At 44.3% G+C, this 26,459-nt stretch overlaps 1 protein-coding gene across 1 annotated transcript; it reads right to left on the bottom strand.

Moving 5' to 3' along the window:
- LOC147454620 (uncharacterized) lies at positions 1-25,220 on the bottom strand. The gene is made up of 6 exons (XM_086517383.1): positions 24,993-25,220; positions 24,829-24,900; positions 24,595-24,645; positions 970-1,049; positions 824-868; positions 1-630 (listed from the first exon to the last, which is right to left on the bottom strand). Exons 1-6 carry the CDS (start codon positions 25,165-25,167, stop codon positions 529-531), a joined length of 525 nt encoding a protein of 174 aa, XP_086373509.1. The 5' UTR covers positions 25,168-25,220; the 3' UTR covers positions 1-528.
- Between the last annotated feature and the right edge of the window lie 1,239 nt (positions 25,221-26,459).

The raw sequence follows: 26,459 nt of genomic DNA, 5'->3' as shown, positions 1-26,459 counted from the left end.
TGATGATCAAAACTCAGACTACGTTTGAGACTACAATGTGAGCAGTTCTACATTTCCATGGTGCTATGAATGCTTATCATGTATAGACATTGATGTTTTTCTAAATAAAATTAGGGTCGTATATTTCAGGGTAGGAATATACTCCGACCATACTCCATACCTGTACGCATTTTCCGCCTGGAAGTGTATGGAAAAACCTATGGTTTCATCATCCTCATCAGTCCAAATGGACAAAATAGCCTAGTCCTATGACACTTTTTCTGCTTGCTTCTAAACCCCATCTCGCATTTCAGCTCAAAGAGCAGAAAGTTGATCATATCAAACTGCATCGCCTCACAAGTATCTTGTTTCATGTCTAGACTGTCCAAAAACCTGTACACGGCACAATGGCCTCAATTTCTTTGTATCAAAAAAGCTACAAAAATTGGATACAACTTGCCACAGCTAACGAAATTGCGTGACTTTTAGCAAAGACTCTCTACGAGGTGCAGAATCTCCCTATCGATTTCATTCCGAAGCCCAAGACAGCTAGTACCCACAGAGTGCTGCAACTTTATCCTTTAACAAACGTGCGTCAGCGCCAATCAATTCTCCAACCGATTTGCCACCACGAAAGTACCTAAATGTTGGCTGCATGAGAATATACAGAAAGACTGATTAAGACGGAGTAAAGATTCAAATAAAAAATAATCCATCCAAGAGGTTACATGAGCATGGAAAGCTTTGTAGATAAATATGAATAGGCAAGCGAGTTAGTCTCACTGTGCAGCTAGATTGGCAGACTGTTAGGATCAACATGCGAACAGCGATAAAATTGACTTACCACTGATGTTATTTTTTCCTCCGACACCACTTCTCGAAGTTTCTCCTGAACATTATTATATAAGGGAAACACAAAAGAAGCCTTCACCACCACCTCATACAAAAACTTCGGATATTGATACGCAAACACACTTGTACCATGCTTACCTCGTCAATGTCCACTTTCAAGAATGTCGCTTTGTCATACTTTGTGCTTAGCTCATCAACAATTGGAGATATCATTCTACCTAGACAGCAGAGTAATCCAGTTAATAAAAATTGCTGTTGGAAGCAATTGTAAAACCTGCAAACCACACAGAGAGAGAAGGGGGGGGGGGGGGGGGGGGGGGGGGGAGAGCTTTCTTGACATTTTCTAGAGGCCGAAGTCTACCTATGAGACAGAGAGAACTGAACTGAAAGGTGGGGGGTAGTACACGTGTGTGGGTGTATGAGGGGATGGAGCTCAAAACCCTAGAATGTTAAGCTATAAGTTCAAGGAGACAATCATGATATACATACAACTGTAGCTAGCTACGCCCGCCCCCCAATATCTGAGAGAGAGAGAGAGAGAGAGAGAGAGAGAGAGAGAGAGATTGCCATTGGGGTGCAGGATGCAAACCAGTGGAGGCAGGTAGATGGCCTGCACCTAGGCAGATGTGTCAATATTGCGGATTTCGCATTAGGGCGAGGTTCATTCACGATGGCAACATGAAGCAAAGCCGGGTGTAGATAAGCAAGAACTGTACTCACATGAAGAATTTGATGACGCTCTTGAACATAAGGTCAATACATTGATGAAGACTACGAAGACTTTCGAAAGAAGAGCAGTTCAATAAACTATCCTGGCTATTTGGTTTGGAAGTCTACTTTCGAGGAAGCAAGCAAATCCAAGAAGCATGTCCCCTTCGAGAAACTGACTCCCAAGCTGGCTCCACATCCCCCTCTGAAGGGAGAACACCTGAACCATGGATAATTGTCATGAACTCTCCAACAGTCTCTGCCTGTGTAACTAGATCACCAAAAGGAGGTGAATCCTAAAGGAAAGTACTATACCTGTGGAACCTGGAACCAAATCTAGGAGAACCAAGAAAAGTTAAAACTGTCTCCCCTCTTTGAAGAATGCCAGCAAACTGTAATTGGTTCCTCGTCCGAGAAGGACACTATCCACTTGTACGAGAGATAACAAGCTAGTCTCAGGATAAGGGAACTAGGTGTGTCGTGTATGGTATAGTCTCCAAGGATCAATCTGGTAGACGAGCCATACGAACTACTGCTCGAATGCACTGGGAAGAGCAATTATCCCACCACAAATCCGAAAGACGAGGCAACCACCGAAATGGCTAAGGAAGAACATCCGCCAAGATACTAATTGTCTCCCCTCTTTGAAGAAAGCAAGCGAACTATAATTGGTTCCTAGTCCGAGAAGGACCACTATCCACCTATACGAGAGATAACACGCTAGTCAAAGGATAAGGGAAGTAGGTGTGTCGTGTATGGTACAGTCTCCAAGGATCAATCTAGAAGACGAGCCATAGGAACTACTGCTCGAATGCACTGGGAAGATGTTGCTAAATTGGCTTTATCTTACACAAAAATAATTCTAAATGAATTATTGGATTTATAAGTGAGAGGGTTTTCTCGCTTGGAACACCAAGGAAAAATAATTCTAAATGAATTATTGGAATTTTAAGTGAGAGGGTTTTTCTCACTGGAGACATCCGAGTACATAGTATTCCTAGTGCATCATTCAAAGTAATGACGGGAGCATTGAGAACGGAAATATCTGTAAGGCCACCAGGAACGGGTACTTCTGATGCGTCACATCGGATGGGTGACAGGGAGCATCGGGAATAAGTATCCGACCATCCGGGAACGAACATCTCTGATGCGTCATAGGATGGGTGACATAGAGCATGGCGAAGGAGATTGTCCGTAAGTTCGGTAGGAAAGGACTAGGTGATGGGCATTCTTGATGCGTCACAAGGTGGGTGACGGGTACATCGAAAAGGGAATATTCATAGTCAGGAGGAAATTCCGAACTGTGTTAGAATTGTGCACAAGGAAAAAGCAAGCACTTGAATGAAGATGGGTTCAAAGAAAACTTTGAGGAAAAACAGATGCTTTTTGAGAAAGCAGGATTGCCTTTCGGAAAACAGATGCTTTCTCGCGAGGAAGTCTATGTCTGCATTGCAACTGTGCATGTGATTGCATCCAGGGACGCCTGGGAAGTGCTGTGAAAGCATTGTTTTTAACATATAAGGTTTTATTGAGTTTTTGGACAGATTCAGACCATTTTTAAAGGTGACCGACCGCCCACTTAATAAGTGGACAGCCATCTGATAAATAAGGCAACAGTTCTCTATCTCTTTTGCTGGCAGAGCAGCGAAAAACAAAAGACAAAAAAAAAAAAAAAAAAACGGCCGCGATCTCTACGCGAGCAGCTATTCATGCCCGTGGCTAGGAGCTATAAAAGCATCACATGTGTCACAAAAATACGGAAGCGTAAACTGATGTTTAATTGCACTTCAAATACTCAAGAGAATTAGAGGGAGCGAGAAAACTTGACACTTCATTGGGGACCAGAAGATGGGCTGGTCCCCCCCCCATAAAGAGAATATCTTTATTACTAAGGGAGAATCTTTACAAGCACAGGAACGGGGCATACGCCCGTCCTCTATTCTTTCTTCTGTTCTGTTCTGACTACTGACTGAGAAAGTGTTTCCACTTTCTTACTGCTTAGGGGATTTCCCCTCTTCTGCGAGACTGGTTGGAAGCTCTCGAAAAGAGAGTCTATCCTCCGAAACAGCTCATCGGAAGCTCTCACAGAGGAGAGTCCATCTTCCGTTATGTATTGCCTTCATGCTCATTCCTTCATGCATCGAACACAAAAGAGAAACAAGCAAAATGCACACGCACATGCTTGCTGTAATTTTCTGCACATAACCTAAAATTCTTACCTGTGTGCACCCCTACGCCGAAACAGAGGTCTTCTTCGCGATGGAATCGCGCCAAACTTGATGTAGACTTAGGATAAGGAGAGAGAAGAGAATTTCTATGGCTGATCTGCTGAAAACAGCCCTAATCGAGGTGATTAGGGGCTGAAAACAGAGAATTACAGCAGCCGCACTCTGCTAAGAGAGCGTCTACGGCCACTTCTCGCGATGAAACTTCACCAGAAGGTGTCTATGACTGTGAGATCCCTTGTTCTTGACAATGGGAGCACAAGGCTACCACATATGTCGCAAGGGGCTGCTCTCAAGCTTCAATGGAGGGCTCCACCGCGTAGAGCACGCTCACATTAGGGGGGGTAGGTGCATTGCCAGCCCTGAAAATGGAGGAGGGGAGGCTCCTAAATAGCCATCAGGGAGAGGGGGCGCTAGGAAGAGAGAGAGGGTGAGAGTGAGAGTGAGAGAGAGTTAGTTTGCATTGGTAAGTGTGCCACTTGGCACACTTACTTTAAAAACTTAAAAACCATCCAACTTTTGACTTTAAAAACTTCTAGCTCATTAATTTAAAAAAAATGTGCAACTAACTAACAACTGCTACCAATGATTCTTTTATGAGAACACCAAAGGTCTGCCGGCGCAATGCCGCACTGGCACTGCACCGCCTTTACCTGTTCACACTTGTCCGGCCGCTTGCCGGGGCACGGACCGTTAAATTTAATTTAACGAAACTTACCCTAAGGCTTTATTAGCTTTATTAGCCTTAGGGTCACTGTTCTAAGGACCCCATCTCATTCATGTGCTTGTACTGACGCGCGTATTTTTCTGAGCCTAAAATCTGAGGCTACTGCTTACCCCTTTCTGAAGACCCGATTTCCCAATCACTAGGGCTTCAAGGTAATTTCTGCTAAGGTCCCTCTGAGGTGTTCTAGCCCGCATTTAGGCTCGCCTGAGGCCTTAGAACTGCTAGGTCTATTTTGGTGTGCACACAACTAATTGGATAATTCTTTTCTCGTAAATAAATTAATTATTTACAAAGTCTAACTTAGTTACAACATGCCCTTACTCAGGAGGAGGACCAATCTTTGCAAGGAGGAGATGTTGCTGCTGCAGATTTCAGCCATAAAGAAGACGTTGCCGGTGATGCCCATGGCTGCCCCAAGTGTACCAGATGTCGCCAAGACCCAGTGCGCGAGTTCCCTCGAGAAGAAGTGCCTACGAAGCGTGTTTCCATCGCGACAAGTTGCTGTTTTTCTCTGTTTTCAGCCCATAAACGTCGTAGAGGGGGCTGATTTACGAGAAGGAACCCGAGAACACACCTCTTTTGTGTGTAGGATTGGAAGAGAGGATTTTCTATGGAGAGATCTCTTCCGGGGAATTGCTTTTCGAAAACAGAGTTGCGTTTCGAGCGTCGAGACTTTGAAGGTAACGATTTTCATGTTATGAACTCTGAGTATTTGTTTGCAGGTGTACTTCCTCTTACTGAGGGAGTAGGAGCAGAGGAAGGTATGAGCCTCTGCAAGAGAAAAGCGCTCTGAGGAACTAGAGCCAGATCAGCCCAGGGGTTTCGTACCCGAGTTTGGGAAGTAGATCCACGGATCGGAGAGAGGTAGTCTCTCAAGTTGTGATCCGGAAGTTGGGATTCCCAAGTAAGGACTTCGTGTCCGGGAAAGCAGAGTTGTTCTGCGGGAAGAGGACTCTGGAAAGAGAGTTGGAAAAGAGTTGCAGGGATGCCATGCCCTGAGTCTGGAAGGTGAGATCCAGAGGCGAGAACCTTGATTCTCGAGGAATTGGAATAAGGAACGGAAGTTCCTTGAAATAGGGTTTTGCCCTAGGAATCGAAAGATGAGGCTTCCGGGAACCATCAAGTCTTATTCTAGAACGAACGTGGTAATACGTTTGGTTCAAGTGCTTGTATAGACTTCTCCTCAGTAATACAGATACTATTACGGGGGGGACCAACCCATCTTCTGGTCCCCAGTATTGTGTCGATCTTCTCACTCTCTATCTCTCTCTATTTATTTCTCTCTATATCCTCTGGCTTCAGTAATAAGTGGTAAATCCTATTTATCCGAATGTATTATATATTGTTATGCGCTCCCGTTTGTGACAGTGGTATCAGAGCATGGTCTCCTCTCTTTCTCTGTAAAGGAGGACGACTCTGGGAAGATATGGGAAGAAGCCATAACAAGCCAAGAGAGAGGTAAGCAGGCGGAACCCTAAGTCATGCAAGGAAAAGCTCGCAAAGTTGGAAATTTTTTTTCTCTCTGCAAGAAGTCGACACAAGGCTTGGGATTCTCTGAGAAGGCGACAAGAGCATGATGCTCAAGAACCTAGAGAATCCAAGGAGCGGAATGCTCGAGATTCTTCAGAATCCAAAAAATATTCATGAACATCAATCCAGAACTATAGCCATGAAATCCCGTCATTCCGGGAAGGATATGAAGGTCTCTAGACCTAGGAACACTTCCAGTCAAGTTTGATACTTTTGACGGAAGGGAAGATGCCCCGAAAGCTACCGTTTTGATTCGACAAGTTTGAAGTTGCCTTTGCAAACGGCAATTTCTGAAAAAGCGTCGAAGATGAGGCGTGTGATTAAACACCTCAAGGGGATTGCAAGTACTTGGTGGTATACCAAAGCTCTACAAGGAACTTACAACAAGACTTGGATTCAATTCAAGGCTGAATTTTTCGACAAATTTTTTTTCCTCTACACTTTGAGGAAGGCATCCAAGAAGATTGGGATGGGTTTGCCCAATAGGAACACGAGTGAGTCAAAGCAAGTAGTGGTTCATTCTTGCCAAGGTAGCTCCACTCTCGATCCTCTCTGAGGAAGGAAAGATGAACAAATTTAACGAGACTTTTGCCCAAATTTTGTAAACCCATCTGCAAAATACTTTGCAGTAGATGGTGGAGACAGCAATACAAGCTGAAAGTGTACACCTCAGTGTACATAGAATCTAATCCCCATAGTGGGACACGAACCATTGAACACAGAAGCAATGAATTTTTGTTACCTCTCCTCGAAGGATACGTTGCTATCCGGAGTAAGTTTGGAGTAAGGGAATTCAATCTAACTCCTGAGTTTTTTTGAATAGAAGACCCTCAAACTTCAAGTGAGAGGGCAGGTCTAATCAAAGTTACGTCTTTGAAGAAGTTACAAAGCGCGTTTTCTTTTTCGCACGAGGATTGCATAAGTCTAGCCAAGACTGATCACTCTTGAGTGCTTATGAGAGTAGGGTTGAGTCAGAACATTGTTTTATACGATGAACTACTTTGCTTAACCATCCGGAAGGTCCATAATTGATCTCGTATCCGATAGTTCACCAACAAATTACCTGCTATTGCGGGTAGGACGGCAGAAAGGAGGGAACCATTCCGAGCTTTCAACCAAGAAAAGCTTTCACTAAGCTTATGAACCAACACCCCCTACCCGGTAAGGGAAGATATGGTAATGCTTTTTGCACACGTGAATGAACACTCTCTTTATGAGGGAAGGAACAAGCGACGACTACGGCCTGTCCTTGAGGAATCCAAGGATTAAAATCCTAGATTATTTGATGAGCGGGTTTTGCTCTAAGATTGAGCCAAGGGATCGTCAAGTTGAGCGTCTTCGCTCTAAGGATCTTACGAAGGGAAGGTAATTTCCCACGTTCACCGAAACTTTAACACAGCTTAAGAATTATGTATACTTTTGAGTATATGGATAACACACGAAGATGCAGACCTATGCCAAGGAACTGGACGAGAGTTTGTTATACTCTCTTGAGTGCCTTTTTGCGCGCAAGGATATTCCAACACGAGAATCTCTATTTGAGTTTCTCTTCGGAGAAGAGGTTTTCTGACGGCCGTTGATCATTGAGTACTCTATGTGCTTTTACCATTACATAGCAACTTTTGGTTGCGGTATATGTTTCACCATGAGCGGGTCAAGTTTACACGCTGCTGGAATAAATTCAAACTATTATGTTCGTAAGAATATAGTTCGCCAATCGATTCAAAATGGTAAGAATTACATATAGGAGAACATCCCTGAGAATCAAAGAGGGTTCGCTCTATTGTGAACCGGGTTTGAACGTACGTTGAGAAAATGCTATGGCTAGAATCCTATCTGCCTGAGATTTTGCAAGTCGTCATTAATGCTCGCAAGGTGAATCATTTTTGACGATTTTGTAAGGAAGAGACGCTAATGGGCGTCGGGAAAACATTGCTGGTGGTAATAACTCGCAGGAGGAAAAGATTGGAAGGAAGTGCCGCCGTGCACAAAGAATCTTCGGATTGGAACCGTCTGCCTACGTTGAGCGACGGCCGGAACAAGAACCTTCTTTAAGGTGATCGCAAACTTTGTTTGTGAAAGAAAGACGTCGAGCTTAATGCTCTATGACTTGGGCATTCCCTATGGACACAAGAGGTTTAATACCCTCTAGACTAACAGCGCAGGATTATGTGCAAGGACAGATACCTAGATTGATCTCTAGGAAGATTATTCTTCTCGAATTTGAGAAGACGGAATCAAGTTAACAGAGTCTCGGATAAGGAAACTTTGGATCAACAATTGGCCTACCCAAAGCGAAGGGTCCGGAATAAAAACTTAGGAATAAAAACACTTTGTTTGCCTCAGGAAGATTCACATGAGCTTAATGCTCTCGACATGCCCTATGCGAGAGGACACAAGAGATTTAATATCCTCAGGTCTAATAGCGCAAGGTTATGCGCAATGGCAAAGACCTAGATTGATTTCTAGGAGGATTATTCTTCTCGGGATTGAGAAGGTGGAATTGAGTTAACAGATTCTCGGATGAGAAAACTTTCGATCTGTTGGAAAGACGCGAATGATGAGTTCTTACATGGCACGTAAGTTTGATGATTGGTGAAGGATATCCTCGAGGTACTAGAGGAAGGACATGAACCGGTAAGGTAAGTATTGAATGTTTGAATTTCTGTTTATTTAATTTTAAAGTTATTTTTTGAGAAAAGACGAGCTCAACTCACCATTGAGTAAGATTTGGAAATTTCCCGGTTTCTCCCCGGGCAGTTCGGTTGGACCTCTACAGTTGAGGACAACTGTTTTTAAGTGAGAGGGATGTTGCTAAATTGGCTTTATCTTACACAAAAATAATTCTAAATGAATTATTGGATTTATAAGTGAGAGTGTTTTCTCGCTTGGAACACCAAGGAAAAATAATTCTAAATGAATTATTGGAATTTTAAGTGAGAGGGTTTTTCTCACTGGAGACATCCGAGTACAGAGTATTCCTAGTGCGTCATTCAAAGTAATGACGGGAGCATTGAGAACGGAAATATCTGTAAGGCCACCAGGAACGGGTACTTCTGATGCGTCACATCGGATGGGTGACAAGGAGCATCGGGAAGAAGTATACGGCCATCCGGGAACGAACATCTCTGATGCGTCATAGGATGGGTGACATAGAGCATCACGAAGGAGATTGTACCGTAAGTTCGGTAGGAAAGGACTAGGTGATGGGCATTCTTGATGCGTCACAAGGTGGGTGACGGGTACATCGGAAAGGGAATATTCATAGTCAGGAGGAAATTCCGAATTGTGTTAGAATTGTGCATAAGGAAAAAGCAAGCACTTGAATGAAGATGGGTTCAAAGGAAACTTTGAGGAAAAACAGATGCTTTTTGAGAAAGCGGGATTGCCTTTCGGGAAAGCAGATGCTTTCTCGCGAGGAAGTCTATGTCTGCATTGCAACTGTGCATGTGATTGCATCCAGGGACGCCTGGGAAGTGCTGTGAAAGCATTGTTTTTAACTTATAAGGTTTTATTGAGTTTTTGGACAGATTCAGACCATTTTTAAAGGTGACCGACCGCCCACTTAATAAGTGGGCAGCCATCTGATAAATAAGGCAACAGTTCTCTATCTCTTTTGCTGGCAGAGCAACGAAAAAAAAAAACGGCCGCGATCTCTACACGAGCAGCTATTCGTGCCCGTGGCTAGGAGCTATAAAAGCATCACATGCCCTTACTCAGGAGGAGGACCAATCTTTGCAAGGAGGAGATGCTGCTGCTGCAGATTTCAGCCGTAAAGAAGACGTTGTCGGTGATGCCCATGGCTACCCCAAGTGTACCAGATGTCGCCAAGACCCAGTGCGCGAGTTCCCTCACGAAGAAGTGCCTACGAAGCGTGTTTCCATCGCGACAAGTTGCTGTTTTTCTCTGTTTTCAGCCCATAAACATCGTAGAGGGGGCTGATTTACGAGAAGGAACCTGAGAACACACCTCTTTTGTGTGTAGGATTGGAAGAGAGGATTTTCTACGGAGAGATCTCTTCCGGGGAACTGCTTTTCGAGAACGGAGTTGCGTTTCGAGCGTCGAGACTTTGAAGGTAACGATTTTCATGTTATGAACTCTGAGTATTTGTTTACAGTTGTACTTCCTCTTAGTGAGGGAGTAGGAGCAGAGGAAGGTATGAGCCTCTGCAAGAGAAAAGCGCTCTGAGGAACTAGAGCCAGATCAGCCCAGGGGTTTCGTACCCGAGTTTGGGAAGTAGATCCACGGATCGGAGAGAGGTAGTCTCTCAAGTTGTGATCCGGAAGTTGGGATTCCCAAGTAAGGACTTCGTGTCCGGGAAAGCAGAGTTGTTCTGCGGGAAGAGGACTCTGGAAAGAGAGTTGGAAAAGAGTTGCAGGGATGCCATGCCTTGAGTCTGGAAGGTGAGATCCAGAGGCGAGAACCTTGATTCTCGAGGAATTGGAATAAGGAACGAAAGTTCCTTGGAATAGGGTTTTGCCCTAGGAATCGGAAGCTGAGGCTTCTGGGAACCATCAAGTCTTATTCTAGAACGAACGTGGTAATACGTTCGATTCAAGTGCTTGTATAGACTTCTCCTCAGTAATAAAGATACTATTACGGGGGGGAACCAGCCCATCTTTTGGTCCCCAGTACTGTGTCGATCTTCTCACTCTCTATCTCTCTCTCTATTTATTTCTCTCTATATTCTCTGGCTTCAGTAATAAGTGATAAATCCTATTTATCCGAATGTATTTTATATTGTTATGCGCTCTCGTTTGTGACAGAAGAGCAACTATCACACCACAAATCCGAAAGACGAGGCAACCACCAAAATGGCCAAGGAAGAACATCCGCCAAGATACTAACTGCATTGTGGGCTCAAGCACACCATCCAAAGCCGCAAGAAAAGGGCAAGGGAAACCAAGGATTGGAAGACACCATGCATGGTACTCCGTTGAATGGAGCACCGATAGTCTACTGAAGATAATAAATAACATGGAAGCCCCCTCTGAAAGAGAATTATCCTCAAAAGTAGACTCTAAGGTAAGAACTACCTCAACCTACGTCAGAACAGAGCAAACACTGTCTCGGAAAGCTCCAAAGCTAAAGCTGAGAACTCCCCCACAGATAGGAAGTCCCCCTCCCGCTCAATCCTGGGAAAAGAAAAAAAGTACCACTAGAAAGAAATCTGAGACAACATGCAGTAAAACTGCTTCCTCTGTAACTATATAGCAAAACCTAAATCTCATGGAACTCGAGACTTGAAGAGAATCACACCATCGGTAAACTTGGACTGCTAAGAATAGGAAGACCTCAGAGGTCATCACCTGAGGATCATGTTTGCCAAAGAAGCCGTCGGGATCTAACAAGAACCTAGCTACTCAAGCACTTCATACAAACTCGGAAGAGCACATATACTCCCAATGTTGTAACTTGCTTCCTTAAAATCTTCATCAAAGTTGTCCTTTGTACTTGTGCTGAGAAGAATATACCACAACTGAACTGTGCGATCAATATCCAATACACAACATAACGCCAATATTCAAACGGCGAGTAAAGGTGAAGCAATCTCAGCGAAATTTCGGATAAACCTTCTGTAATAGGAGCATAGTCCCAAGAAACTTCGGACATCATGCACCGTCTTCAAATTTGGCCATGACTTGATCGCTTCAACTTTTGTAGGATCCATTCTGACACCATCCTTTGAGACATTCTGACACCATCCTTTGAGACAATGTGTCCGAGAAAATGAATCTCTTCCGGAAAAAATTCACTTTTCTTTGCATTGATGAGCAACCTATGACTGCGTAACTCTTTAAACACAATGGCCAAGTGATGCCTATGCTCCTCTTCATTCTTTGAGTAGACTATCATGTCATCAAAGAATGTACCAACAAACTGTTGGTGTGGACGGAAAATTCTGTCCATCATCCTATTGAACGTAGCAGGAGCATTTGTGAGACCAAAGGGCATCACTAAAAATTCATAAAGGCCAAACGTCGTTCTAAAAGCAGTCTTGTGCACATCCTCTGATCTAATGCGGATCTGATGGTACCCACTCTTTAGATCTATCCTGCTAAACAAAGCTGCTCCTTCTAATTTGTCCATAATATCATCAATTCTAGGTATAGGGAACCTATTCTTGATGGTATTCTTGTTCAGTGCACGGTAGTCGATGCACATACGCCATGAGCCATCCTTTTTCTGCACCAACAACACTGGAGAACAGAATGGAGATGAGCTGGGCTGAATCAGCCCCTTTTCTAACAGCTCCTGTACTTGGCCCATTATCTCTTTCTGCTGAGCCGCACTAACCCTGTACAGAGGCTTATTTGGTGGGCTACTGCCTGGCACCAAATCTATTGCATGGTCCTCGGGTCTCTCTGGCGGTGATTGAGACGTTAATGAATCGGAAAAACAGTCACTATACTGTTGTAAAAACATTGACCTTTCTTTATCTAGCACAGATAATTTTGATTCATCACAATCTGACACTTCACGTGCAAAAACCAAGTACGCAGAAAGATACTTTTTCATTACAGAAGTAATAGCAGAAGCTGATACAGTGGGAATAGACTCCCCTTTAAGCTTTACATCCAGAATGTGAGTCTTTCCCCTGCTCTGTACAGTGATCTTTTTGTTGTAGGCATCCATGATTCCCTGTACACGAAACAACCAAGGAATACCTAACAACACATCACATCCGTCCAGTGGCATGATGTAAAATTCTTCAGCATCTACATAGGACTGGATATGTAGGTGCAACTTTCCAATGATGGGTGTCAGAGCCTCTGTATGGCCAAGACATGCCAAACCTGTCTCTGTTGTATACCCCATCTCTTCAGGTCTGATTCCCAACTTTGAAGCCAATTCTGGGGAAATAAAGTTGGCTTTGGCCCCTGGTTCAAAGAAGATAAGCACTGTTTGATCCCTGACCTTTCCCCATGCTCTGCAAAGCTCACTTGCATCTGAATTTGGCTTGTCGCCCACCATATCTGGCACTAGACCAGCCATGGGCTTCTTTCCTTTCTTGTCTTCCTTGTCATCAGAATCAGCTGGCCTTTTCTTTGAAGGACAATTGTAAGCAATGTGGCCAGGCTGCTCACATATAAAGCATTTGTTCTCTGTCCTCAGGACCTTCTTTTGCTCTTCTGACTTGCGAGGAAAACGTCTTTTCCATTTCTTTGCTGGTCCCTTTTCTGATTCAGCCGTAGCTTTTATCTTTCCCTTCGTTGGCTGGCTCCTGAGTCCCTTTAGGAGCCTCATTGGGAAGGTGCTTCTTGGCTGAATTTTTCTTGCCTGATCCTACCTTGACGCCAGTGTTAAATTCACAATCTTCTCCCTTGAGAAAACCATTGCCAATGTTTGCTACCTCGATGAGCTACGTCAAAGTAGTGACTTTTGTCTTCGTACAGTACTTTCTCAATCCTTTAGGTAGGCCACAACAGTATTTTTCAATCTGTTCTGTCAATGGCACAAACCTACAGGAAGTTACTGGAAGTAGAGCTTTCCAAAACTTCCGATTGTAATCATCTAGATTTCTACAAGTGGCAGCATTAAGCTGCTGCCATTCTGTCATGACATCTGCTTCAAAGTCATCTGATAACCATGCTGCTGCAAAAATCTGCTTGAAGTAAATCCATGTGGACGGAGCTTGCCCTTGAAGCAATAAAGTTGTCCACCATTGTCCCGCATTCCCTGTCAAGAAAGTGGCTGCCTTGCGGACCTTTGAAGCCTCTGTAAAGTTTCCCCCTGCATAGGCCTTATCAAACTGCTGGAGGAATGAGAGAGCCTTCTTCCTATCATCAAACCCTGTAAAGGTCGTGAAAGACACACCTTTGCCACCTTCTTTGTACGGAGTTGGCCTCTCCAGCCGTGTTAAATTGTCATATGGAAGTGATTGAAACATGGGAACACTGTTAGGATTCATTTGTGTTCCCTGACCGCAATTAAGTTGACCTGGAAATGCCATATTTGGCTGCTGATTTGTAATTTCAGCCATACCAAAATTTGTCTGTGGCATCCCAAATTGGCCCTGAGCTTTGAAACCCTGGTAGCATGCCCGTGACACCATACATGGGGTTAGGCATCATCGTTTGAGCACTTCCGAACACTGTTCCTGGCGTGTAAAACTGATTTCCAGGTGCATGACCAGCCATGCTCTGGAATACCGATCCACCTCCAAAATAGCCAGGGTGTACTGAAGGTGGTGGGAAGACCTGTTGCATAGCCTGTAGTTTGCTTCCCTGCCCATTAGAACCAGCTATAGGCTGTTGAAAGGTGGCGGGCTGAACTGGTACAGCTTGAAAGACTGGCATCTCAGTCACTTGTTCTTGCACCTTAGGCACAGGTTGTGGAGACTGCATGTTCTCCGTCAAGTGTACAAGTGTTTCCATTGACTGTGCAGTATGAATCACCTGTGCTCGAGCCTTAACAGGCTTTTGAATATGATCCAGTGACCCAACTTGCTGAGACGGAACAGGAGGTTGCAGAAAGGCTAAAAACCTCGGATTCTGCATTACTTGTGTGAACATAGCCACAGTAGTAGCCAACTGGGTCCTGAATATATCATCATCTATCTGTGGTGGTCTTGAGGACTCACCCACTTCATGTGTCTGTTGACCCTGTGAAGAGGAAACCTCTTCAGTCACATCATCTGGTCTATCAGCCATAATTGCAATTCCCTGTGTCTGGTCTATGATCCCCTGTGTCTTCAAGCCCAACCTGACCAAGGCTCACTTCTATGGGAAAAAGTGATTTAATCCCGTCGATGGAACCATGAACTCGGCCTGTTCAATCCAAAAAGGGCGGTAGACTTTACTTCAAACCTTGATTTAGCTTTCACCCATTATTAGTCGTCTATTCTACCTGTGCTATAATGACACAAGAGAGGGGAATGGGATACAGATGCTAGAATGCACCTGTATGAGAAGTCCGACACCAAATTGGCCCCTAACTTAGGCACCCCTTTCGGTATTTCTTTATTGTTTAAAAGAGGGAATAAACGATGTGGTTCTTTCCAAGCTGCCCTGCACAACCTTGGCTGAATTTTGACTGTTCTGGCTTGATTTCGGCAACATAACTGTACTAGAACCCTTCACGGTCAGTATTCCCACGCATTAAATGACTTTCCCGACGCATACGGGCACTTTGCAAAACCTGGCGAGAATCTGCAGCGCGCTGAATTCTCTATTTTCAGCCCTGAAAATGCGCCAGATCGCATGTACAGCGGTCCCCTTGCATCCCCGAACCTCCTGGGGGTATTAGGGTCCGTTTAGGGCCAAAACCCTAAACCTGCAAAAATACACAGCAGGCTGTAATTTACTGTTTCGGTCTCCGTTTCGTGTGCCGGTCGCATCTGTAGCAAGTCCACGAGCTCCCGCACTAGTAGGGCTACTTGCCCTTTGAATCGAACGAGATTTCGAGTGTGAAACCTCTCCGAATCACCTGTACCTGCGGGGGATTAGCCGCTAGCTAATCCAGTACCTGTGCAAGAGGCTCTTGCCTCGGCAATCGCGCATGAACCCACACAACTGTACATTGGTCAAATGAAAAGCCCACTAGTGGGGCATAACATACTGCCATAGAGGAGAGAGAGGGCAGTGCGTAGCGTGCAGGGCATCCCTCCTGGCACCGCACTTTGCATAAGAGGGAAAGCAAGCACTCCATAGCTCTTAACCTGTGACAAAACTGAAAATCAGCCTCCTCTCTCATTTGAGGCGCTCCCTCCTCTAGCCAGAAGTAGCAGAAGGCTCACAGAGTGACACCTTGCCCAGTTTCTGATTTTGGCCAACTGGGCTAAAAATATCTCAACTGGTGCGTCAGTTGACTTGACAGCAGAGCAATAAAATGTTCCTCTTGTCATTCCGGAGCTAATGACGCAAACACATTTTCGAGTCCCAAAATAGCAGTTCCCTAAATTTTAGGAGATACTGCCATTGTATCTTTCTAGGTCATCCGACCCCCTTTGTACACTGCAGCCACACCCAGAACTGAAATGTAGCCTCTGTAGCAAAGGAATCCACTTTGGCTAGTCAATGACCCCACTTTGGCTAACCATAGTCCTTATCCAACCTTAGTGCTCTCTTGCCCTCAGGCCTGGACTCCCTCTGGACAGTTCCACACTAGCTATGCAATGCAGGGCAGTTAGATTTCCCGAGGGGTGTTTCCAAAAAGTGAAAGTAAATAGATAATAAGAAAGAAATCAACAAAAAGGATAGATAGTAGTCACACATTGGTGACAGTGTGTGTGTGTGTGTGTGTGTGTGTGTGTGTGTGTGTGTGTGAGTAGTTGATGCAGGTGATGAGGCTTTAATGGAAAGCTTGCCTTCTCCCTTACACTATGTAGAGTGATGATTCCGCTCTCACGCACCTCTCCCCCTTTTTGAATACAAAATCGTGATGCCCTGCTCGAGGACTACTCATCTGTATGTACAGTTATGTGGGTTCATGCGCGTATGCCGAGGCAAGAGCCTCTTGTCCAAGTACTAGATTAGCTAATTGCTAATCCCCCGCAAGTATAGGTGAATTCGGAGAGATTTGACGCGAGAAATCTCGTCCGATTCAAAGGGCAAGTAGCCCAACCAGTGCGAGAAAACGAGGGCTCGCTACGAATGTGTTCGGCTCGCGAAACGGAGCCCAAAACAGGAAAATACAGCCTACTGTGTATTTTTGCAGGTTTAGGGTTTCGGCCCTAAACGGACCCTAGAGGTCCGGGGACGGAGGGGACCGCTGTGTGGGTGATCTAGCGCATTTTCAGGGTAGAAAACAGAGAATTCAATGTGCTGCAGATTCTCGCCAGGTTTTGTAAAGTGGCCGTATGCGCCGGGAAAGTCGCTTATTGCGTGGGGATACTGTCTGTGAAGCGTCCTAGTACAGTTACGCTGCCAAAATCAGGCCAGAATAGGTCGTTTTCAGCCCGGATTATGCGGGACAGCTCATAGGAAGCGCAGGCTTTTTCCCTTTTTGAAAAGAATAAAGAAATAGCAAAAGGGCCGAGTCTTTGGAGCCTACACGGTGTCGACATCTGCTTGGTAGTGCTCTAGCTTCCAAGCTGTGTGTGTTTGACGTGTTAATTCCAACAACTGGTTTTTATTTGCAAAGTTTCTCTGTGTCCTAAAGTCTAAAGTAAAGTTTCGGGTGTGAGCCAAATTCTACCGCCCTACGGGCCAGTTTCACCTCTCGTATGCCTGCACCATGTGGAGGTGCTTGCATCTACCCGATCATAGTGCCTCCATGCACATGCACACAAAAGGAGAAAATGCTAGGCATGTTGTGGAAAACGCTGGCATGATCCCCTGCTGCCCATGAGGAAAACGTTGGGCTGAGTGCTGCTAAAAAAGCTGGGCATGGCATAAACCCTGGGCTGTGGAAAAATGCTGGGCAGTGGGCAGATCTGCCCCTCCTGCCCATCACCCATGCTAGGGCTGCCCTCTAGGGGCGCCCTCCTACCCCTAGGGCACTGCACACAACTGCTCTCTCAAGGTGCCCATCCCCTGCCTATATACCTAGCATATACCAGGTCGGCCGGCCAGCAGCCAGCCCTCACAACCTGGGATAAAGTAGGAAAATAGGGAAAATGGCAACAGAGGCTCTGTGGGCTCTAGGGAAAAATGCCAGCAAGGCTGGGAAAAATAACCCCAGCCCGCAGGAGCCTAAATGGCCATGGAACTGAGCCAAAACCCAAGGCTAAACTGCGATACCTACCTCACACTGGCCCTAATATGCTCCTAGGAGATATCACCGATCAGAGCTACCACCGCACAAGAAAATGAACTCTAACAACATGACCATCTCGCAGAGAAATGGCCAAATGGAAAAGAGAAACTGAAAGGACTAACTTCAAGAACTTATGAAGTACCGGCCGTGTGGCCCGAAACCCTAAAAGACAGAAGCTTGAACCCTGAAAGGGATTTCCGTAAAATACCCTAACATGATGACGTGGCAGATCGTAAGGATGCTGGCGAAGGTGCACGGAATTTCCGCGATTTGTGTTGCAGGTGCCACATGGCAAGCTATACGGATTTCCACGAATTACGTTGGCTACTTTTGGGAATCTTCAGGGCTAGCTTTTGGGGACCAGAGCTTTTGGGAGAAAGTGCTTTTGAACTGATTGCTTTTGAGGCTCTGTTTTTTGTCAACCCATGTACTGTTTATAAGAGCCCTTGGGGCCTCAACCTGCACCAAAAAATTAGGGTTAGGTTCATTTCATAGGGTCGTAGCCGAGCAATGCATGATCCATCAGCTCTTGGACAAACAGTCTTTCTTTGACGGCGATGGTAGTCCCAAGATAGCAATCGCACTGCACCTCCAAGGTCATCTGCTCGTGAAGAGACATCTACTAAGAGATGTCGAGAAATTTCAAGTTATAATCTGCTAGGGTTTCCATGGCAAGTATTTCACGATACCCCACTCTGCCAGAAGTTGCACTCCGAAGGAAGATGTTAAAAACCATATAACTTTGGGCAAAAAAAAAATTCTTGAAAGCTTGCCAAGTACTTGGAGTATGCTGCTTGGTAGCTGTAGACATCAACATCTGCATAGCACTGCTTCTGAGAAAAACAGTGACTTGAAACAAATATGGATCTTTCTCTTGCAAGTGATCTTAGTTGGTTTATGCCCTGTAAGACATGAGTGGTGAAGACGAGAGCGCGCCCGATGCGCAATGAAGTAAGGGTGGGAGTGGCTAATAAGTCCGGATTGGAGAGCGAAGATACCTCAAATAAAATTCCAAAAGCTCTGTCTGCTCTATTGTAGGACCGGTATGCTTTGAGAAAAGCACACACCTGATGCTCTGATACCACTGTCACAAGACGAGCACCACGTGCCAATAGAAAAGAACAGACAGAACAGACTTTTAACACTTCAATAACAACTGAACTGAAAGAGAGAGACGACACGCGACACAGTGGCGGAATTCCACCCCAGAGAGTATTGGCCCCAAACCTTGGCGCCCCTTTCGGTATTTCTTTATATTGCATCAACACCGTACAAGCCGGTACTCCAAACTCTGCACCTTCTCCGGGAAGCATGCCAGAGAATGAGCCCTAACCTCATATTTAAAGGCCCTAGGTCCCAAAAGCAGTTTACAGTGAAACGCCTTCAAACTCAAAAGCATCTGGTCCAAAAGCAAAGCCAAAAAGCTGCCAACGTAAATCACGAAAATCCGTACAGCTGCCACATCATCAGCCAATGCAATTTTCGAGAATCTGCCACGTCATCAGTTTCTGTGTATGTATGCAGGTCTTGCTTTATTTTAATCCTTTGTCACTTGGGGCCCCATCGAACAAGGTCCCCATAAGTTGGTAGGACTTCTTCTTCCGTTACTTGTTCTTCTTAGGGTTTAGGCCCCTCGGCCAGCATCTGTAAGTTAGCTCCATTCTTTAGCTTTGACACGTCAGCAGTTTGTGACAAAGAGAGTGAGCCCAACCTACCTCTCTTCCAAGGTAGCCATGCTATGCCTGACATCATGAGTTTCTTGGACACAGGAGTGTCCTAAAGATCTTACTAAGAGCCAAAAGCACTGGCTTGTGCGCAAGGCAACAAAATACCGCCTTATCAATGACGACCTCTATTGCAAGGGTAAGGATCAAATTCTTAGGCGTGTAGCTCTCTCTAGAGAGATCACCAAAAACATTTCAAGTTGCCATGATGGTGTTTGTGGAGGGCACTTTGCACTTGAAATCACAAGTAGGAAGATTCTACAAGCCGCGTTAGTGTGGCCTAGTTTACAGAGAGATGTGCATCACTATTGTAAAACAGGCAAGGAATGTCAGAAGGCAAGGGATAGGAGGCTCACATATGAGCCACAGACTCCTATAATCTCTTATGGACCATTTGAAAAATGGGAATTGATGTCATTGGGCCTTTGCCAAGAAACCAATCTGGTAAATTGTATACATCATGGGTGCGGACTACATGATGACCAGGTGGGCTGAAGCAGTTGCTACCACTCGGATTACAACTAAGGAAGTGGCTAAGTTTGTATTTGAAAACATTTGATGCCATTTTCAAATAATTTCTGACAAGGGACTAGGTTTTAGAGGAGACCTAGTAGGAGAGCTGATAGAGAAGCTGGGTATCTCATGACGACACTCTTGAATAATTTCTGACAAGGGACTAGGTTTTAGAGGAGACCTAGTAGGAGAGCTGATAGAGAAGCTGGGTATCTCATGACGACACTCAACTCCCTACTACCCACAATGCAACAGTTTGGTGGAGAAGGTGAATCGTATGATCTGTAAGATCATCACTAAACAGGTAAACAATCACAAAAGTGATTGGGACAAGCATCTTATGGCTGCACTTTGGGCTTATCGCACTTCATTTCGCACATCCCTTGGTTTCACACCATATCACTTGGTGTATGGTAAAGAGACTATTTTACCCATTGAAGTATGATTGGCCAGTCTCAGGATGCTAGCTAGGCAAATGGAACGCCCTAATGCTCATCTTCATAACCACATTCTTGATCTAGAGAAGCTTCAACTAAATAGAGAAGACACCATCAACTATTATGCAGCACAAGCAGAGCAACGTCGACTTACCTTCAAAAGGGACTTAAGACAAAAAGCCTCAAGAAAGGTATGTTGGTCCTAAGGTATGATAACAGGTTTGACACTATAAAGGATAAGAAGTTTTTACCCAGATGGGAGGGACCATTTGTCATTAGAAAGCGCTACAACAATGGCAGTTACCGATTGATGGATGTATATGATAGGCTCCACAAAACACGTGTCGATGGACGAAGGCTGAAGCAGTACTTTTTGAGGTCTGATCAAACACCTATGATGGATATTTCTGAGGAGGGAGACTCCTCCACCTCAACTAAAGAGAATCAAGTACAGAGCTAGAGACATAAATGCCTCTAGCTTCAGAGGGAGAGCTAATGAGGGCCGCTTTGCAAGTTTTGGACCACCTCTCTTTGTATGTACTTGATGGCAAGGCTTCAAGGCATAGTGAAAAAAAGAAAGAACCTAATACATGAAAATCACACAAAAATCTACGTATATATTTTGTCAATAGCTATGGTTTCGACACATTTGAATATTGAAAATAAAGAGAGGTAGGAACAAACCCTATGAGAACGAAAAAATTCACTCAATGCTGACTTTACCTGACCGTCTCACTACAGGTGAAGAATAAGAGTCAATAGTGAAAGGGAGGAAAATCTTTTACATTATGGAGTTGAAGTCAACAAAATATTATCAAATGCAAGCATAACTCACTTGTGGACACAAGACTTGCACATGGAGTCAAGAGGAGACCACCTAGAAGTCTTTTGGGAAAGAAAAGACACATATTTTTGTAAGATTTTTCTCTATTTTTTTTAATTCCAAATTTGAAAATGTTTTCAGCAGCAAAATTGTAAGTATTGAGTTGGTCCCTATTTTTTTTATAATTTTTGGAGCTACGGTTTGGAAGATATAGCCGAAATGGTGGAGCCTTACCGTCCACACAAGAAAAAGTCATGGTTATCCAACTCCAAAACACATAATTTCTTATAGGTTTCTCTCCATTATTGCTAGATTTTCTCTTATTTTATCAAGATTCTCTCAGATATTATGAGAAAGCTCTTGGACTCAAGCTATGGAAGGTGGCATGGAGACAAAGCTCGCCATGATGAAGACGATTAGGAGAAAATTGGTCAATAAGCAGGGCACATGAAGCTCTCTCATTGGGGAAATACCCCTAATTGAAGTTACTTTGTAATTACTAATTATCGTCTTGCTCATAATCTCTCCCCTAATCACTCTCTTGGCCTATAAAAGGAGGCCTCCTCTTTCGTAAACACACACAATCAAGCTCCAATACTCACACTCTCATATGTACATCCTTATGTATGCACCTCTACGCACACATAGTTCTACTATGGATAGTATTGGCTATGGTTATTCGTTTTGGTTTCTTATTAGCCAAGAGGTTTGAGCTACCATGCACACATGAGTTTGTGAGATGTTGATTATGTGCAATTCCCCTCGTGAATGTTTGTATGGTGTCTATGGAGCCTATATTAATGGAGCTCTAATGATCTCTTTCTCTCCCTCTCCTTCTCTCACATCTTCCTTGTGTTATGGTGTTTATGAAGCCTATATTAATGAAGCTCTAATGATCTCTCTCTCTCCCTCTCTCCTTCTCTCACATTCTCCTTGTGAATTATGTGTCAACCTCTTACCATGCGTCCTAGCCGCATTCCAAGCTAGGTGGTGCCCCTATTGTGTCCCTCCCATGACGAGCCATCGTACATAGTCTTGGTGTAGAGGCCACCAGGTCTGTTTTGCGCCTCCGTCTCTCAGTGGGAACTTCTTTCGCTTCTGCTTCTACTACTTATACTTCTTAGGGTTTAGGCCCCTCAACCGGGATCTGAAGGTTGGCTCCATTCTTCAGTGACTTGAAATGTCAACCGTTTGTGACACTTTAACAATCCTTGTGGTAATTGTCTTGATGTCTTCATAGTTAAGCAAGAGTGACAAGATTTAACAAAATTCACAACATATTTCACCCAGAAACTTTGCAGAAATTATGTTTATTAATAAATCATTTTAATAATTTATTTTTATGACTTTGTCTTCCAAACTTTCCCTACCGAAGTCTTAAAAGGTTCATAAAGGTATTTTTTCCTATAAAAACAGCATGAGCCGAACATTTGTCATCAAATGAGCCATCGCTAGAGATCAAACCACCGTTTTTACATATTAGTCCCCAAGCATTTTGGATCTTCATCGCAAGCATCCACACCGAATCAACCATAACAACCAACGTTTTCGGTTTTCAGCCCTTTCTCTCACCGCAAGAGCCAAGGATCTGCTAACGCTAGTCTCTCTACTGCAACCCAAACCTTCAACAGTCCATCAAACCTCTTCTCGGCCATTCCCTTGCCGCATCAAGTGCCCATCAACTAATCCATCATCATCTCAGTTTTCAACCCTGCTTTGCACGACAGATCTGCTTTGTTTTGCATGCCAGATCTGCATTTGTGCACCCACTTTCAACCCTAGTTTCCTCTCACATCGGGAGCGCAAATCAACCCCACCTACCCCTTTGTCGCCATCAACCACCGCTTATCAAGACGGATCCAAAGTGTCACAATTGTGACTATGTTACAGTATTACATCCCCTCCTAGTTACAGATACGCAAAGTGCCATGCCAAGGAGGACTCCTATGCTTGGATGGTCACGACCTTTTGCTCAAGAGACATGTCTCTTCGCCAAAAGCCACACTCTTTCGACGACTAGTCACACCCCTTCGCTCTACGGTTGTGACTCTTCGTCCAATCGTTGCAGGTCTTCGCCGAAAGGCTATGTCTTTACGTCTAAAGTCATGTCTCTTCACCGCGAGACGTGTCTTTTCATTCGTGTCTCTTCGTCTCCTATATAAGGAGCCTATTGTACTTAGTTTTCAGGCAATCATTCAATCAATCAAACACACATTCAATCTCTTGAGTCTCAATTTTAAGTCTTAATTATAGGATTAGCACCACACAAAGATGCATCAAATCAACCCCGGAGGTGCTTCATTTTGAAGAGTTGCCGCAGCGACATTCCCCATTCAAGTCAGTAGAGTTTGCATAGAGCTATTGCATGTGTGTACATTTGCAATCAAAAGCAAATACCACATCGGCAACGATGTGGGGAACCCTTGAGAGGGTTGGTTGGGACCCGATTGGGTGTCATTCTCCTCTTCTCTCTCCCTCCACATCTCTACCTCTCATTCTCTCTTTGCAAGGAACCATCAATAAGTAGCACATATTCAAGCAAGGAAAGAACTAAAGATTTGCGGAAGTGTGAAGTCTAGATCTTGTCACTTGTTCAATTCCATTGCACCTGACACCAAGCGAGAAATCAATAGCAGCACACGAACTGGAACTCCAAATAACTGAATTAGACTTCAATATATAGAGAGAAAGAGAGAGAAAAGAAGATTCAATATGAAGCCACGGAGTTCCACTTCCAGATGCGCTGGCCCCAAAGATTGGCTCCCCTTTAGGTGATCACAAAGGTACAACTCCTGAGGATGCAACTCTATGCAACTCTGCATCCATGTAGAGAGGGACTTGCTGTTTCTATGCTTTGGTTGCCCCCTTCTGGTGATGCCTATCATCTATGAGCATATCTATGGAAAATTTTGCGAGAGTGGGCTGGGTTTATGTGATAAGAGCAATCACCTTTTCACTGTAGTGGGGTCAATTGATGCCACTAAAGTTGAAAGCATCTTCCCCTTCCACTTTGACACCTACACCTACTTATCAGCAGCTTACAAGTGTGCACTGAGGAAAGTTGGAATCTATTCACACTTAAGAACCTATTTAATATGTCTTGCTCCCATAAAGTAGATGCCACGTCATACGCCATGACAAACACTTGCTCTAGATGCAAGGCTTATTAAAGGAGACTCAATTCCAAGGAATGATTCACGGAAATATGACAATAAAACCAATTGTAAAATTTTGGCTTCTTAACTTTGATTAAGCCCACCCAAATAAGATGAATGAGAATAATTCAACCCTTCAACGAAACCTTGACAACAACTCCAACACTACAAAACTCAAGGCCTTGAAAGATAAAGCTTGACAGACAAACCTAGATACTCACATGGTCCACACCATTTTGCCGTGAAGTAGACTACGGCAAGGCCATTGTTTTCTGCATTAAAAAATAGAAATATATCAAAGCTAACACCATAAGCACAAAAACAAAGCAAACATGGTATCCCCTGACAGGCAGGAGACTTGCATGGATAGTGCAATCAAGTAAGAGCGGCTAATGACCATATGCAGTCCAGTATATTTGAAATACCGGCATTCTTCTCATTCTCTATCAGCTCACCTTGTGCCAAATTGATAGCACTCACATATTCTGCGTCATTCTTCACTGCAATCACAGACGAGCTAGATCCACCTGTTGAGAGTAAATTTAAAAGCCCGTAAAACGATCAAACCCAAAAACACATGAGCCTAATAGCAAAAAAAGGGTCGAACAATGGAAACTACCAGGAGTGGACGTGAAATGCCGAATGACAGGCAGTGGTCGAGATGGAGAGTATGACGGAGAGAAGACGACAGCTTGAATTCGGAGAAGCCTGCTCGGACACGGAGACGAAGATGGATGAGCAGGTAACCCGCCCAAGAAGCGAAGACCCCGCCAAGACGCCCTCGCCCTTAACATTCTACTTCTGCTCTGAAGAGTGATCGTTTTTTGGAGCGAAGTAGTGCACAAGTATGTATCGTATGATAAATTGCGAGGATGATTTAATAAATCTCGAATACAAATGGAAGAAATTAGGGTACTACTTTGTCAACAAATAAGCACTTAAAGGGGAGGCAACACTAAGGAGAGATTTTCAAACAAAATAAGGTTTTTGTTGTACAGCATGAAAATCTCAGAGGTTACGTTACGTTACCGATATGACAAACTGACAAAAAAGCTCTTGAATATACCTACATACCACTCTTACTCGAGCTATTTCAATAGGATTAAGGTATTGAGTTGGAGCTTGACAAACTTCTCTTAAATCTATAGCGTTACAAGCCTTGTCACGCTTCTTTTTTTTTTTTTGGCCACTTTGTGACAAATGAGTGGAAATTTTGCAGTGACTTTACACCAGCTTGGGCCAACAAATGGTCAAAGTTCACAAATTCAAAGGCGTTTCAATGCTACAGTGATTTTTGCACCCTTGGTTCCACTCAGGTCCTTATGCCACGTAGCTCTTGTAGATGTCTACGGGATTCCCATCGCCTCTGGCAGCATAGGGAGGAAAGTCCCCATTGCCAAACACACATACACAAACACATTGTAGGCCTTTAGTCCCAATCGGCACCACCTGTTGCGAGCTTATTTTTTCTATTGTCGTTGTTGCCACCTTGTGATTGATTTGGAAGGCTAGATGCTTGCATGTTATTGATCGCCAGCCTTCCACTTCGCACCATGTACAGCAAGCCAAGGACATTGGGACTACAATGGTTGGCAAGGCTGACCATAATGCACAAAAGAATGGCTAGAGCTGTGCAAACTGGAAATGTTGCCCTTGCCACACAGTAAAAGGCTGCCCAATCCAAGGAGGGCACTGGCACTTGGTTGCATTCTCTAGAGCTCTACAGGTTGGAGATGCCGCCCTTGCCACACTGTAAAAGGCTACCCAATCCAAGGAGGGCACTAGCACTCGGTTGCATTCTCTAGTTTTCAGTTTCTCTTTGCACATAAAACTAAAAATGCTTTGTCAATTCGTGTTGAGGCTTTAGCTTTGAATTTGCATGCTGACAATGGACTCCTGGTATTGAAATTTTTAACGGGGTTCGTCCATGTTGCGCTTAACTATAGTTGAAAAGCCCTCCACTATGAAAACATCATCAGCCTCAACTCTGTTTTGGCGTAAATGGTAGGTGGAGTGGCTGCTAAGCTATGTATTGATGCTCTTGAGGTGAAAGTCATGCTTGCATTTGGGAAGAAGTCGGAGGATA

The sequence above is a fragment of the Adiantum capillus-veneris genome, chromosome 7 (genome assembly GCF_014529385.1).
Source record: "Adiantum capillus-veneris isolate H3 chromosome 7, ASM1452938v2, whole genome shotgun sequence".
NCBI lineage: Eukaryota > Viridiplantae > Streptophyta > Polypodiopsida > Polypodiales > Pteridaceae > Adiantum > Adiantum capillus-veneris.
The sequence above is the reverse complement of the archived record's forward strand: the minus strand, read 5'-3'. Positions and strand labels throughout refer to the sequence as shown.

Bases quoted from the DNA above. Each gene is read 5' to 3' on its own strand.
- LOC147454620 (XM_086517383.1), bottom strand. From the start codon at position 25,167: ATGTTAAGGGCGAGGGCGTCTTGGCGGGGTCTTCGCTTCTTGGGCGGG. The intron at 24,901-24,992 runs GTAGTTTCCATT...TACTCTCAACAG, and splicing joins GCATTTCACGTCCACTCCTG to GTGGATCTAGCTCGTCTGTG. The intron at 631-823 runs GTAAGTCAATTT...ATTCTCATGCAG, and splicing joins AGGAAAAAATAACATCAGTG to CCAACATTTAGGTACTTTCG.